We start from the raw sequence: 17,332 nt of genomic DNA, 5'->3' as shown, positions 1-17,332 counted from the left end.
TTTTAAACTTTATTTTTAAAAGTACAGAAACTATTTTAACAGCAATATAAGTAACCATATAACAGAGGCAATACACTCTTGTGGCATCATTTCAATCCAAATATTAATACAGTCAGATCTGAACAGAATTAAAATCTATTAATTCAGAGTAATATTAGATTAGATGAACTTTTCTTCTGTATTTTCTTTTATCATTAATGTGAAAAATAAAATAGTTTTCTCCATTTTTTTCAAATATAATTAATAAAAATATTGGTGGAAAAAAATTAAACACACAACACAGAGTTTTCTATTAAATCCCCTGCTTTAAATATTGTGGCTTTTAACTGCTTAAAGTAATAATTAGAAACAAAGACAAAAGGAAATGAAAAGCTACCACATCCTTGCTGTGGCATCCACATAAGGTATACATAAGCACATAGATTTCCTTAGTTACTTCAATGCAATCACTCATGCAATTACTACACCTTCTAAGCTAAAGGGACTAAAATAGAATAAGCAGAATCTGGGAAGATTTTGTATTTACACCTGTGTGTGTGTGAACTTTTTTTTTTTTTTTTTCTTACCTGGAAAAAGGGGTGTTGTTTGATTTCATCAGCATCAGTTGGACCACAACCTAGTCTCTTCTTGGGATCTTTCATCAAAAGACGCTGAATTATATCTTTAGATAATGCACTCATTTCTTGCGGATAAGGTGGCTCGCTTTTTAATATTCTCCTATGAAAATAGACATAATAAGTTTGATTTGGTAATTACTTAGCATATTAAAGTGTTTTTTAAAAAAGTTGTTATAGTAACAGTACTGTTCAACATTCCATTTAACTTCCATGGTACTCAAAGACAGGATAGCAAATGTGAAATCAATTTTTCTGTGTGTTTTAAAGCAAATATAGGAAGATAGGAAGATCTGGGGAACAACTGACATGTAAGCACAACACCTGCAGAGATAAATTAGGAGTTAAAATAGTCAAACTAGTGAGTAGATGGATAAATATCACCTATCAGAAAAAAGTCATCATGACTTTTGTAAAGGGAAGTTCCTCTACAAAAACTCCTTAGTAGTTTTCAGAAGGGGTTAACAAGGATGTGAGTAAGAGTGACTTGACTGATGATAGCTACGTGGTTTTACAAGAGGCTTTCAGCAAACTCAGATGTTTAAGGAAGCTAAGTTGTCATGGAATAAGAACAGTTCCGGCATACATAATAATTGGTTAAAAGACAGAAACAGAGGATTGGAGTAAACGGTCAACTCTTGCAACAGAAGAACGTCACCACTAGAGGGTTATTCAATGGGGTTATGTTGGGACTTGTACTGTTGAACAGACTCATAGTTGAACTGATGAGCAATGAGTTCATCAGTACAAAATTGTAACTTACGTTCCTGAAGGACAGACAATGAAATATTGCAGAAGGTTCTTATAAAGCCAGGCAATAAAAATAACAGGTAATTTTCAGTTTAAACAAGTCTAACTTAATCCACATGAGAGAAAAACAATCCTAGTTTCACTGTGCAACAACTGATTCTGAGCTTACTGTTATTATTCATAAGACAGATCTTGCAGTTAAAATGGACAGTTCCACGAAAACATCAGCCTAATGCTTGACATCAGACAAAACACAATTCCACTGTTACAAATTACTGGAAAAAGAACAGAGAACAAACAAAAAACACAATTATACAAGGTGTGAACAAAACACACATGGCATATTGTCTGCAGTGTCCATGTCCTCATCTCAAAAGGACACGCTAGAAGCAGAAAAGTTTGAGTAACAAGGTTACAGATGCCTACACCTGACTGCAAGTGAGGATAACAAAAATCAATAGTGCAGGATCTGAAGCTCACATTTTTGCTTCCACAAGGTAAAATACACAATCAAATTATACAAGACTATACTGAAAATATCATCACAGTTGACCAGCAAAAACATTAGGTTTATACTAAAACTCTTATAAACTATCATTAGTATCCTAAGAATTGCATCATAAGCATCACCAGAAAGATACATCCCAATGTTCAGGGAACAAGAAAAAGTGATCTCAAGCTGTAATCCTTTTAGAGGGTAGAGTGGCAAGCTTTCAGAGCAGAGTTTTCACCTTCAAATTTGAAAGTGAACAAATCTGAAATAGAACAGCAAAAGTCAGACTCTCTTGTTCCAAGTTTGGAGTAGGTTTTAAAAAACCTTTACTGAAAGGTTGATGTGATCTTTATACAGGGACTTTGGCATGATGTCATTAAAACCAAGTCTGATGGCCAGTGGTTTCTGTTATGTGGCAAAGGTTTCCTATCTCATTACTATCTGTTATAAAAGCATCATTACATTATCTTCTATCAGTTCTATCAGGACTCTGGATTCCTGGCTAAGAGTATAAATGATGTGCATTCCAGGTAGGTGTCTATAAGCTCTAGAATATTAATATGGACAACATTTCTGAAAATGCTATGCAAATTATAAGTTGGATTTAATGATTACTGTCCTTGAAAGGATGTGTCAGTCAGAGTCTTCACAGGAATAAAGAAGAATATCTCAGTACACACCTGCTATGCATCTTCCTATCAGTTTCATGAGGAAAAGGTTTCTTGCAGAACAATGAACAAGTTGTTCATATATCTAGTGAATGATCAAACTCTGTATCTCCTCCATGAAGCACAGATGAAGTCTAACAGTGTCAGAAAAAGAGCCGGATAGGATCTTTCTAGAGCCTTAATAGGCCAGATGTTATACTAGTATGCTAATACAGCACAACATGCTGTATATATAAGCTTGTATATTTATTTTTGTAACTTTTCTCTCTCTCTCTCTCTCTCTCTCTCTCTATATGTTTATATATGAAAGTTAGACATATATACACACACATTTATATACCTATAAATATAGAGATTACATAGACACACACACTTTTTTTTTCATGACCCAAAAGCTAGTAAGATTTTTTTTTTTTTTTAATTCATTTGGAATTCTTCTGTAAGCTGTTGAAGAGCAGCAATATAGTCCCAAAACTTCATGCTTGTTTTGAGTCCCTATATCACAAGACCCTGAAAAGTCAGAGTTCTAAAGTGGATCTGCCTTTGCCCTCTCTTTTCAGTCAGCAATACACATCACTCACAGTCAAATTGCAAACAAATAAACAAACAGATCCCCCCCAGCATTTATAAACAAAGCCCAGCCCCTGCCTGTGTCTTTGCAGAAAGAGCACCTTCCACTGTTTTGCAGCAATAAAAGTCTGAAATTACMCAAAATGAAAGGTTTTAGCTAGGAACACAAAGAGGGAGATTCCTGAATAGTTCTGTGAAAAAAATTTATGAAGCTTAGTAACTCATAACACCAAGCACATGAACAAAAAGAAATCAGAGATACTATTTTCAGAAACAGAGTTTTCTAAGACAAACTAAACATGCACTTACACTGCATGTCACGAAAGAAAAGTCTGCAGTGTCATCACAAAAGTTACAATAAAAGAACAAAGAATGTCTACTTAGAAAAGGGAAAAAAATTAAGAACTGTACAGCTACTATGTTTGACAGAAAACCTGAACAGTCCATCAGAGAAACAAATTTCAGAAGAAAACTTTAAGTTCAAATTTAAGAGCAGATAGCCTTTGCTCCACACAAATGAATACAATTTTGACAAAAAAATCTCCATGATGATTTTCCACCTGGGTAAAATAAGAAAAAGACCAGGATTTATTTAGAGCAAGAATTTTTTCCTGAAACTTAGAAAAATCAAGCTTCATGAAAATTACATTTTCAGGAGCGGTGATCGAGTAGGAGAGAACTGAATTATTTAAGTCTGCTGCAATTGGCATGTTAAAGTATGTTAAAGTTAGAGAACATAGTTTCTGTTTAGAATAATTCTGACATCGTGAAAAGAAGTTTATACGAGCACAAATCTCTGTGCCAGTGCTACTGATTTCAACATTACTGAGAGCTGCAAATGTCTTATGAAGTTACCTGCAATTCACTTGTCAGAGAGAGAGACTAAATGAAACCAGAAAGATCAAAGATAGCTGTGGAGAGAATTAGGAATCTGTTTGAATTATAGGTGTAAAATTACCTAGAATCTGCATACTAATTCAACATTATAGAAAAGGCTGCAGGCATAACTGAATTAGTACTCCAAAAAAAAGAAGACATTAAGTGTAAACTGAGGATGTACCCTTAACGACAAAAGGAATCGACTGTCAAAGCAAAAAGGAAATAAAGACCATAGTGTCTGGGCCAGAAACGCTTAGGATAGAGAGAGCTGTTATTTCTTGAAAGAGCTCATTTTACTCAAGCTGTAGATAAAAATTAGGGGAATATTTCTGAAAAGCCACAAATATGATAAGCTAGCTCATCTTGAAGGGTSGTGGGTCATTTCTTTCAGGCTTGCTCAAGTATGAGATAGCTCAGCAGCTATCTGAATTGCTGCAAACTCTAGATAGTCCCCTTCAATCCCTAGAAAGTCTTTCTTTCTATTGTCCAAGAGGCACATCGTTTTCCTGCTCTTCTCATTCTCTGCTTAGCCTGCAGAATGACAGCTCACTGATACCTCATATCCCTTTTCTCTTCTTGCCTGCTCTCCCTTTCTTCTAAGGACTTCCCAAATGCACTTCCATTGCTCCCCAAAGCAAGCAGAAAAATCATCATCCCCCCAAAGGTTCCACGTGAACTTCTCTATCCCTCAGCAGCAAGGAAAGGGAAGATAGCAATGTTCTCAGATGCTCAGCCACACTCATTTAAAAGGAATCCCTCAGAGAAAGAGCCATCAATGAAAAGGATTCCGGAAGCACGGGTAACTTGATTTCATATATCTTCTATTGGTTCAGTAGTCGAGTCTAAAATGTAGTCATGTAGTTGGAACTAATGAGATTTTTCTGTTACAAAACAGGAGCCTGCTAGTTAAAAGTGCTAGAAAAAAAAGAATTAAATCCATTAGCCTATCACTGCCATCAACATGAGGAACCTGAGAAAAACAAAGGAATGTCTTTTTGTCCAGATGATCAATTATTAATTCTCATAAAAACAAGATCCTTTCGAACTCCCAGTTGGAATACAATTAAAATTATCTATGTATAAGAAAGAACACAAACTGAGTTAAGAAAAGGGTTTCTCAGAAAACCAGGAGATTGAGCGGCATCATTACCATAAAAAAACTACATGGACTTATCTTCTAAATTTATCAAAATGAAAGATGAAAGATGACAGGATTGCTGTCTACAGATGTGCGAACATCAGCTAGAACAAAAACTTAGTAAGGAACAATAGTAGCATACGAAAATGAGGCAGTAACCTTTTCACAAGTAAATTTAGGTCCAGAATTAGGTTATTAGCCACCAGAGGAACAATGTTAGCAACCTTGCAGTTTCTCTGCTTTGAATTTAATCTCATCTCATCTGAAAATCTGAGATATTCAAGAGCACATAAGGACATACCAAGAGACAGTCAAATCCTGTACAGCACATATCTATACAGTTACCCAGCTTTTGGGACAAACCATATCTGTAAAAACTGCAATCAAGACTATCTCTAAAAATATTAGTAACTGCTTAAGAATTCCATTTAGTATATCACACAGTCAAAGTCACCAGTTCAGACGAAGCTAAAGCAAGCCACCAACAAAACTGCATACTATCTTCTAATCTTAAACAGATTAGAAAAGAGTTAATATAAGTTTTTGCTCCATCRTGATGACCAAGCAGTTGAAGCCTGGAACTTTGTTTTGTTCTGGTTTCCCATTCAAATAGAGACCTAAAATCCAATGAACRTGAGGCCTCAATCTTCAGATAAATTCTCTGAAATTATAACATAAGTAAAATAAATAATCTAAGCAGCTAATGTATGTTCTACTACCCATTATAGTATAGGGTAGTTCTACTACCCGTATCATCTTAAATATCAAATGGCTTCAGAAGAGGGACAGAACTGTGGTAGTCATATTCCATTAGGAATAAGATTATTGGTAGATTACAGTCTGGACTTCAAGTTGATTTTGACAGTTTTTTAAGTGTTCATCTCTCCACTTCTCCAGGAGAAATTCAGTAATAATAAATGTTGAATTTTAGGGGAGATTTCAGTAAAATATTTATATGATATATATTAATAAAATAAACACTACTTGTGACAAGAAGAGGGGTGTAGGATACTACCCAGTGCTTTAAATCTATAGTCTGATAGGACTGATCTAGCAATAGATGACAAAAAATCTCATCAGCTAAATACATCATTAATTACGTATCAAGATTTTTAACTCGACTTTTTCTGTTTGCATGTAATTTCATATTTAGTTTGACTTTCTTTTCAACACTAAACGTATGTACAACAGAGCTGAATRCCACATACAAGTCTGTGGTTCCACCATAATTTAAATCAAACAGGTCTTTCTTGAAGGGCAATTCTGTTATTTCAAAAATCTGCTAACGTTAATAAAATGTGTCTTCTTCCAGATGTCATTCTGTTAAGCAGAACTGAAATACCAAGAATATTACCCTAGTAGCACATTCTTCCTAAATTTTAGATTTCAACTTCCTCAAAATACATATTATGGAACTGGCACATTTTGTGAGTGAGCACATTCCCTGCCCCCACTACTGTTTTGAATCTTACCTAGAAATCTCTGCTTGGGAATTTTTCTCTCCATCAACTGTAAATGGTGATGCTCCAGTTAATAATTCATACATGAGAACACCAACACTCCACCAATCAACAGCCTATAGAACAAATAATTACATACGTTACGATACAGCAAAATAATATTGTTAATAAAAGGAAGAACAAAATAATGTGTCTAGTAAACAGCTAGAAAGAAGAACAGGGCCCTACATATCACCAGAAGGATGCACATAGTAAAGCTTAAAGGACTGTGGTACTGACTTGAGATAAGTATGCATGTTTTATGATAAATTAATTTGACTTTGAAATCTCTCTGCTTGGGTTCTTAAACTCCCTTCTTAAACTGAATCCTCTTTTTGCTAGCTACTAAAGCAAATTTCTTTTCCATTTCTTTTTTCCCCCCAAAACACATTTTCATCTTCATAGCTGTGAAGGGGTAAGAATTCTAAAACAGATTCCAAATAAGAGACACCTAAGGGCTTCCAAAAAAGGAATGAGATCTAAAATTTTAGGAGCTTAAACATGAAATTTAAGAACTTTGAAAAGCACACCAGAAGACAATAGGTTACAGCTAAACGGGACACTCAAAAACTTCATGAAATTTTCCTTTTATATCCCTTGGCAATACACATGCTCTTTGACTTCCAATATTCTATTATTCTATTATTACTCATATATATGCTACTCATTATTCACAATGCTGATATCTCTCTCTCTCTTTTTTTTTTTTTTTTTTTTTTTTATACCAGCACTTTAAAACATGCCTCCAGATAATGCCATTCTTTGGCTATACTGTCTCCGATTTTATCTGACTATTCCAATACATGGAGCAGGCTATGAGGATTCAAGGATAGGTGGCTATATGTGGAGTGAAAGCAAAAGTTTTCTAAAAATAATTTTTTTGAGGTAAACGTCTCAAATTCTCTGTACTCATATACTTTATCGTYCCTGAAGCATATTTTTAATTATAAAAATAATTTAAAGTAACTGCTCTTTATTCATATTTCTCTCTTCCATCAGAAAGGATGCTATTATGAATAATAACAAAAGCACTCTAGATTCAACTTCATTTAAACAAAAATWATTTTAGCTATAGATGTTTGAACTCAGTTTTCGTTCTATGAAATCTGCAAATGCATGAAACTAAACTTCTGATTTGCTTGTATGGACAAAATTAATATAATACAGGAAGACAATTAATGAAACGATGCAAATGTAGCTTCATTTTTAGGGTTTTTTTTTTGTTTTAAGATACAAAGAAAAAAATCCAATTTGGTGTATTCAGCTAAGAATGTCTAAGAGGACAAGCCAAAGAGAACTCTGCTGTTAGGGATTATTGTATGTGCAAACAAGTAATGATCAGGGAATTTTTTCTTGGTACCTRTTTTTAAAAAAGAAAATCATTCAAACCTTTCTTTGTATATAACACTAGAGCAAGTTTTTAAGACTATCGATCTATCTAGATGAGAGCTTACAAAGTAAAAACACTGAGTAATCGAAAACAGAACTAGGCAAACTCATTTCCTTTTTTTATTCTAAATAAGATCATGGGGGCTGTTGGATATGCAGCAAGAATGAAATATGCTAAAAACCTTTTAGTACTGTGCCRCATTATACTAAGAGCAGTGAATCAAGGGAGAGAGAGGTAGAAATAACCACGATCACATGGGAACACAGGTAGCAGAAAAATCTCGCTTATTTAGCAGCTGTCAATCATCTGCTGTCAAACTGTGATGCTATTTCTTACAGAATACCATAGGGTTTTGTCTTGATGAAAATATCGACTAGAACTGACAAAAGATAACAGAGTAGAGATTTCCTTTAAAATTAAGAAGGATATTAAATTTGCAAGCTCTTCAGAAGATGGAATCAGAATTCAAAGCAACTGACACACTAGAAAGATGCTCTGAAATTGGCAGGACGAAAGTAATGAGAAACAGTAAAGAGCTCAAACGTATAAATATAAAATTCCATTTCTAATAATGATTAGCCAATCAGCACTGAAGAAAAAGATGCAGAACATATAGTACAATACTATTTTGTGTTTAATACAAGAATTACAGAGGTAATCATTCTGCTGTACTCTGCCTGCCAACACCTAGATCAAACACTGTACCCATTATAGTGCTCCCAACTTAAAAGAAATGTATGGGCAAACTCAGAGACCAAACGAGAAGAATGACTAGAGAGAAAGAAGAAAGAATCTCTAAGGGAAAGTGTGAGTTTAATTAGTCTAGAAAAAAGGAGATAGAGGGAGACATAATATTTTCCAATATTTTAAAAAGCTAGTGTAAGAGAAGTTGTGAACAACTATAGTCTATGACCACCAATGGAAAACCAAGTCAAATCAACCTAATCTACAGCAAACACTCCCAAAAATCAAATATTCAGGAAAACTTCCTTGAGTAGTAAGCTATCAGAAGTAGTTATCTAGGGCTGTTGCAGAATTCCTATAGTGAAAGAGAGGTTTTTTGTTTCAAATATCATCTGAGAATAATGATCATCTTGATCTTTGCCTTATTGAAAAAATGTTGGACCAGCCACTTACTGACACATTTATTTATGTGTTTCATAATGAAACCTCAAGCTAAACTTGAAATTGAGTTCTGACAAGTGGAGAACATTTCATAGAGCCACATTAATAACCCACTCCAAACTTCAAGAAAACATTAGCCTGTTTTACAATTTAAAGCTTATCACAATATTAGTCATCTATGAAACAGTTGTTTTTCCACTGTGCTGAATTAGTTTTTAAATAACAGAATAAATAGCTGTGAGCTAAGTTTTTTATGTTCCTCCGCTAAAGTTTAAACACATTCACAAAAAGATTTTAACAGAATATAAATAAACCTAAATAGCTTTATAAATATGCATTTACGATTTACACTAAAAATGCATCATATCCATGATTTTGAATATAGGTGATAGTTGACATTATGATGACTTGAAATAAAGCATGTTTAAATAAGATACTATCACAGTTCACAAAACAAAACTGAGCAAGAGAATTAAACTCTTTAGTAACAGAGGAAACTGGATAGAACGTACCTTATCATGCCCTGTATCTCCTCCTTTTACAATATCTGGAGCCATGTATTCTATTGTTCCACAGAAGGAATATGCTCTCTCATTCTATTAAAAAAAATTTTTATATCAAACAATAATATTATACAACTTATTTGGGACAAATATGGCTAACAGTTCCAAGATGCTGGCAGCAATTCTTCTTCAAATAGCTCAGAACTGCTAGCTACATCATATTCCGACATATGTAGAGATGTATCACAAAACGCTACAGAATATTTATAATCCTTTATGCAAAATATAAAATATCATATGTTTGTGTGGCAGTCTAAACATAAGCACACAAAAGTTAATGTATTGATACTTATAAAACATTCCCCTAAGTCTAAATGAACTATACATTTCAGAACTACACAATACTCCCCAAGGTAATAAAGACACACATTCTCAAGGCTGCAGTATCAATACTCTAGACAATAAATGAAACCTTTAGTTAAAAAGAGCAGTCAACTATACGCTTTTACAATTTGGCTAAATTGGATACAAGATCCTTTGGGTTCCCCATACTTAGGAATTTATTATGACCATTAGAAAAGTAATGTCCTTTCGCAACACACACATATATTAAAACAGAAGAAAAACCAAAAAAACACAACATTCTCTCAAGAGGAGATTTGGAGAGAGACAGAGAGAGAAAGAGAAAGGCAGACAGACAGAGTTGTAAATTTAATTTTATTCTACACACTGCAGTTATTGCTTTGATTATGTTCAAAACTAAGCTGTTTTCACAGGCATGTATAACTGTTCCCTGTTAGCGATTTACCTTTGAGGTCAACATGAGGTCATGCTGTACCTTGCTAATGTCCAAAGCACATGTGTTTGGGCCATGCAACATTGTTCCTCCCTTATCCTTCAAGCTTCTAGCATTTGGGGGAGAGATCCTGATAGGTCCTTTAAAGAAGAGTGTTCAAAAAAGCAAATATTTCAAAAGTCAGGTTTTAAACTCCAAATCTGAATCTACGAATGTAAAACAGGTGCTATGAAAGAGAAAGTACTACACTAATGATAGGAAGCTTCTAAAATTAGAAATAGTGCTCAGTGCTGCCCTGAGGTGTATAAATTAAACAGTCCAACAGCATATTATTAAACTGTATGTATTAAAATTCATATACTGTGACTGGGTGGGGCCTTTTTGGTAGAACTGAGAGAAAAATAGTTATAGGCCTTAATTTGTTCAAATATTAACTTGAAATATCAATTTCTGAAACAAAAACCGAACTTTTTTTTACATATTCTACTATCTTTTGACACAGCTATTGTTCTTTTATTGTATTTTCCATATCTGTTACCTAGATAAAAAGTAAAAACTAAAATAAAACAAAAAACCCTTTGGAAACACTTAGCCCTCCATCCTGGCATCAGCCAATCTTAAGTTATTCATATAGCTCCCCAATTGCTTCTCCTTCAGCTGGGGGGAGGTGAGGAGGAGGAAGGGACAGAGGTAGGGAAGTAAAAAACCTAAGACCAAACTTTTCCCCTCCCATTTGCTACCTGTCCAGAGAATAAAGACAATGCAGCCAAAAAAAGATTTAAGAAAACAACTTATAATGTTGATATATCAACATAAATGGATGAGACCCTGTCATTTAGTTAGCTATGAATTCTGTAGATCATCTTGTCTCCACACTGTGTAATAAAATTAAGCTCCAAGATACTGCAGTGGCAAGAAACAGATTGGGAAGTTGTATACGAAAATATATAGTGGTACAGCAGAACCCTTATGACTCAGGTATCTATCACTAGAAAATATCTTTCATTTGYGAGAAGCAAGGCCCACTAAAAACATTTCAAAACATGCAAGCTGATTATTTGTAGTTTGTTTGACAAACAGTTATAAGTTATATATTCTTACTACTAGACTGGTGGTTCTCATTTTAAATTATATTAACTTTTTAAATTTTTATAGAAGATTAAAAATAGTAATAATTTAACAACTTATCTTTTACCAAATATTTTAACTTTTAATATGAAAGATCTGAGTTCTGAAACAACTTTTGGAAGTTATCCTTATTTCTTTCCAAAATTAATATCTGAAGTATTTTCTTCCCTTGCAAAATACAATGTTTAAAACTCTAACAACAAATTTGAAGTTAAAAAAATATATATTGTATTAAATCGTTTCTTATCATTAAATTTCCCAATAAAAACTAATAAGTTACTGTAAGTCATAAATTGATATTTATAAGTAGAAAACACTTTGGGATACATTTGTAATGAGGTTTATAAAAGTTCCAGCTTCCACACCATGGACAATAAGTACTTGCATCCCTTAGCTCTTGCTTCTTTTTTTCTGCTTAAAAGCAGCCTAGTGCTGAAATTCAATGCTGAATAGAGCCAAGAAGAGGAAAGCAGATGATTATCATAAGCAATGTTCTAAGCAAGAAATTAAGCAGTGAACTGGAACACAGCATTAGATAAGGGAAAAAAGGGAACCCATTGAGCATTTTCTTCATAACTAACCGTGATGTGCTGTTGCATATGTCAGCTTTTATATTCCAGAAGCCAGCTTAGAATTGTTGCAGGGAGTTGATATCAACTATCTACAGTTTCTTATTTAACCACAGAAAAAACAGCTTAAAAGACTTCAACATTTCTCAGAACATTAGAAAAGACAACTGCCTGAAAGCAAAGCCTTCCGAGTCCTGTAAAAATCGATACAGACTTGCTTTCACTAAATGCCGTGCAGAAAGCATTGACTTCAGACAGTTGAAGTCGTGGAGTCTGGACACCTATTAGATACATCTCCATTTATGCTGTTTTGTTAACTCACAAACCACACCAATTACATCTAGCTGTTAGAAAACAGAACATGATTTTTACAGTATTAAGTTCACCAGGAGCACTTAGGTAAGCTTCCTGTCAAACATGCATTTTCCAGGGAGTTACGAATAGTCATTATCAGAATGCACTAAACAATTTTAAAACTATTTCAAAGAACGTTACTCCAACATCATTGTTACCTTTTTTGTATTGATGATATCTTATTATAGCTTATAAAAGTCATTTTAAGTTGTACTTCAGCATTCACGTGTGAAATCACATTTCACTTGCTGAATATGCAGTCCAAAAACAATTAAAAACAAGCACAACCAAAATCCATTTTGTATCATCTTGATTTTGGCCCCACAAATCTACAACTCACGTAATTTTATAACATGAATCCAAATTACAGAATCCACATTATTAATACTTTCATGTTATGAGAAGTAAAACAAGAAAGGAAGTTATTAAATGACAGCTGAAGTTGGATTATCTCCTTATGAATTCACACCAAACATGCATATTYTGCCAGTATTCTCGAGCTTAAGGACTTCTGGATCGCAAGATTTATTTTCTTCCTCGTTCTGGAAGCATACCTTAAATGCTAATTTCCTCGTTTGATTTGCAAAACTCTAGACAATTATACACTAAAGGAAATAAGTAGGAATGTGGCTACCCCATCTCTAATAACTCTGAATATGACAATGCAGCCTTGTCTTTGAAAGCCTGTCAGGCCTGTCCCCAGTCAGCAGTGCTTCCATGTTTACAGATAATCTGGAGGCTGTCTTCAGTCTTCTAGCAACCAACAGCTGATTCTGATATTTTTTCCTTACCAAGCTCAGCATCCTTCTTGAATGTGTACACAATAACATTACAGTGCTTAGTAGAGGAATACAAAGTGGCTATTTGGGACAGTTTAGCTGCCTAAGAGTGAATCCACCAATACAAAGTGAATTTCATTAAGAGACCCTGAGAATTGAGTAGCCCATCACTGAATAGCCAGATACAGCTATTCACGATAATACGGACAGTCAGACAGTTCACTCTGTTGAACCATTACCCTATTAAATTAAAAACAGGTGTTATACAACCTTAACTATTTACTCTTTGAGATAAGCTATACACTGACACTGTGGATGTGTCCATATGTATTATCAGACTGTTTCCTTTAAATGCTCTTGTACTACACGTGGGGTAGGCCTCAAACCTTTCCCACTCCACACAGGGTGAGATAAAAGCACAGAGCACAATCCTCCAAGTTCCTTGCAATCATTCCATCAATATTTGAGCATCCTACTGAAATGTAACTACTTTAACTTGCTAGGCCATTTTTAACATCAGTCAGTATGACCCCTGTGCTCTTTTCTCCAGAATACCTATTTCAGCATCTCATTGTCCTTCTCCTTCACTGAAGAGCAGAGAACATGACCCCCTCATCCTCCCCACCTCTCCCCCCCCCAAAAAAAAGAAAAAAGCTCATACAACCCAGATGCACTAGAAATGCCTGTGATTCAATTTTCTAATACAACCGACTTACCAACAAGTCCTCTTTCCCTGAGGGAAAAATGAATACACATCTGTATTCTGAAACATGGGACAARTCTGGTTGCCTCATTAGCATTAAAAGAATGAATGAGTCCCTTAGTATCACAATAGTTTTATTTCCATTTGTGAATGGAAACATTCTATTTGAAGTCTAGTATTCCTTCAGTGGAAAAAAAACATCTACCATAAAACCACTTTCATGAAGTTCTGTAGGCTCCAAATCTAACATTAAGCAAAACAACAAAAAACAAAAAAAAAGGGACAGATGAAGCATGTAGAATGGCTTAAGAGTGCTGAACTGAATAATTTATGTCTTCCTGTCACAAAAAGTAACAAAGCTAAGCTGAAGAGAAAAACAGCCAAAAGAGCATGGAAAAAGGCAAAGAAAAGGCACCAATATCAGACAGACAGGCATTTCCAAAAACCTGGTGGTGAAGATCTGCTTTATTTTATTACATGCACTTGAAAATCTATGTCTGAGAAACAACCTGTGTTTTAATACTCAGCTGAAGAGAGCTCCAGACAAGGCATAGGTAAACAACTGGCTGAATGACAGGGCCAAACAGTAAAAGTGGTAAACAAAGTTTTCTTAGCTCTAACTAAGGACAAGATCCCAAGGGATCAGCATTGTAACGCCCTGACAGAGCAGAGAACCTCATTATTTCAGGGACTAAACAAAATCAAACCGAGTCAACCATATCCTTTGCTAATTGGAAAGTGCATCTTGTGACTACCATCCTTACTAGTAGGCATGACAGACAGCACATGCAAGTCAAGTGGAAAGAAAGGTCTGAGAATGGCTTTTAGAAATCCAAAGCAGTCTTAGAGCAGATGACGACCACCCATACTGAGAGATCTCCGCCCAAGCAGGCAAAGGCTGATGTGCTGAGTACTTTCCAAGACAAGAGGAACATCAGTGTTGGTGCTCAGTATTTAGGGAAAAAAAAAAAGATTGCTGCTTAGACCTCTGCAGGTAGCCAGAACCATTTATAGAAGTTACATCAAGAGAAACATACAATCTAGACAATCATTTGGCACAAAATGCTCCTATCCATTGTCACAACAAGGACTGAGCAAACAGGATTATGCTATTTGACCATATGAAAATGGGAACAGAAGGAAAAAACAAGAGACCGTAGGAATACACAAACATGCAAAGCAAAGCACCCAAATGAAACCCTGAAAGATGACCAAAGAGGTGTGAATATGAGAAAGAATAAGTCTAGATAAAGCTGGCTACCTAGCTACTAGCTAGTACTGGCGAACAACCTGCAAAGAATAACCAGGTATTCTGTCCAGAGTATCTGGCTGAGAGGACTGAGGGATGTATCGAGTACATTGCTTTGTACGTGTGCACTGAGCATAGGGAGAGCCTATTTGCCATACAAATACCCCTCTGCAAAAAGGAGTTGAGCCCTTGTGCTTTTATCTCCAAAGTGCAAATGTGGATAGGGAAACAACTCAAGTGACTTAATGCTGTTATTCTATCATCTGGAGAAATGTTATTTAACATTTAAATATATCAACTCTGAAGTATTTCTTCAGCTTGATGAATTATGTTCAAAGATGTGTTAGTGCTACAACTAGCGCTTGGATTGTACAGAGTTTATTGTATTCACAATAGTCTTTGTGGAAACACATTTTAGCCAAAGGATTATTCCCAAGTTTTCACTGAAATCATTCTTTTAAGTATTCACAATTTAGGACCCACTTCTCCAACTAAATGAAAGTTCACCTTTGAAACAGAACAGATGGCTTCAGTTCTCCAACTATTTAATGCACAAAACTTCGTTCTTAACCAAGCAGGACCACTGCCCTGAATACCAAATCTGACATATTCTGAAACTGTATCATATATTGCATTCATCAGAACCCTGAAACTTGTCTCCTTAAATGAATTTTGCAACACTATTTTTAAAGCAAAGGTACTCTTTTTCAACTGTTTTTGAATACTGCAGGTGTTCTCTAATAGCTATTCTTTGATAATAAAAGCTATGTTAGGATATAGTCAAGCCATAGAGAATTGTGCTCGGAAGGTTTAGGTGAAGGCTTGGGTAACCCTGAGAGTACATAGTTAGTAGTGTATTTCAGAACTGTAAACTACACAATGGTAGACAAAAGGCATTTCTCTGCTATTAGAATGCCTTAGACTYTCATTTCCTTGTGTTCTGGACTTCTATCAAATAGTCCATGAACTAGATAGCTTAAGAACCACTATTTTAGTGTATTTTTTATTTATAAAGGAAAAAGGGAAAACACATCAGGTACTGGCAATATTTGGTCCAAAGAACAGACACACAACTTTTAGGGTAGAAATGACACCTATGATGACAAATATTTCATCTGTCAAACAACTCCTTTCRGAGTTATATGATAAAATTTAAGGCYATCTCCACTGAGTAATTTTTTTTCTTTTTCCCTTCCTTAAAAAAAGAATTATTGGTCTCAGTCAAGCCACTAGGCTTTTGTGCACTTGGCCCTCACCAATAGATTTGTAAGTAAAGCATGAAACCTGGGTTATATCTTATGCCAATTTCCTCATGATTTGGCATAAAAAAAAATTACCATTTGGGTGATACTGGATAATACCTTAATGCCACACCTTTGACAAATTTTATGTGCATTTTCCATGGTATTATGTATGTATAATCAAAATACTGAATTCAAAGAAAAAAAACAAGTTTTTCTACTAAAAATAATGAWTGGGGAAAGGAAAGTCAATTTCCACTGCTGATTCCAAAAGCATAACAACTAACTGAAATTTCACAAAATAAGCCACCTGTTTTAGAGAAAAGCAGTCATTTTGTGTGCAATGAAGTATTCTTTGTAACGATCCTGTAATTGAACTCCGTAATTCAGAAATGCCCAGTTACATAGACCAGGACACTGGAATGGAATGGAAGCAAGACAGACAGACGAGCTCCTTGAAGACATTCCAGGCTACTTTCAGAAYTAACTCTTCACAAGTCCATTGGGAAAATTCTCCAAATCAAAAGAAGAATTACTTACCGGTTATTGTCATTTTTTTGTTAAAGAGAATGAAAGAATASAATTTTTATATATGTATTTTACACATACACACACATACGTAAAATATATATTACAAATAATATAATATATATTATATATATTAATATATGTATAAAAATATAATATATATAAAAAAWTTTGATTGGTTTCAGCAACATTCCTATGAGATTCTTAGGCTTGACCAAACTTGTTGGTTGGTAAATGAAATTGCTTCATTCACTTAATTGACTTCATCATTATGAAAGCTTCAAAATATTACAACCCAACAAGACAAAAGGAATTGTTATTGTTTTTAAGGTACTCTGAAACTACATGGTAAGCTT

At 34.6% G+C, this 17,332-nt stretch overlaps 1 protein-coding gene across 1 annotated transcript in view; it reads right to left on the bottom strand.

The window, feature by feature from the left end:
• RPS6KA5 (ribosomal protein S6 kinase A5) overlaps window positions 1-17,332 on the bottom strand; it is a 65,980-nt gene that overhangs the window by 16,396 nt on the left and 32,252 nt on the right. Inside the window, exons 6-8 of the mRNA XM_085317556.1 lie at window positions 9,639-9,722; window positions 6,585-6,688; window positions 567-717 (exon numbers count right to left, since the gene is read on the bottom strand). Coding sequence (XP_085173682.1) covers window positions 567-717; window positions 6,585-6,688; window positions 9,639-9,722 — 339 coding nt within the window. The remainder of the gene's footprint in view (window positions 1-566; window positions 718-6,584; window positions 6,689-9,638; window positions 9,723-17,332) is intronic.

This window comes from Rhea americana, unplaced genomic scaffold (assembly GCF_003343005.1).
Source record: "Rhea americana isolate MKP2758 unplaced genomic scaffold, rheAme1 scaffold_5, whole genome shotgun sequence".
Taxonomy (NCBI): Eukaryota; Metazoa; Chordata; class Aves; order Rheiformes; family Rheidae; genus Rhea; species Rhea americana.
The sequence above is the reverse complement of the archived record's forward strand: the minus strand, read 5'-3'. Positions and strand labels throughout refer to the sequence as shown.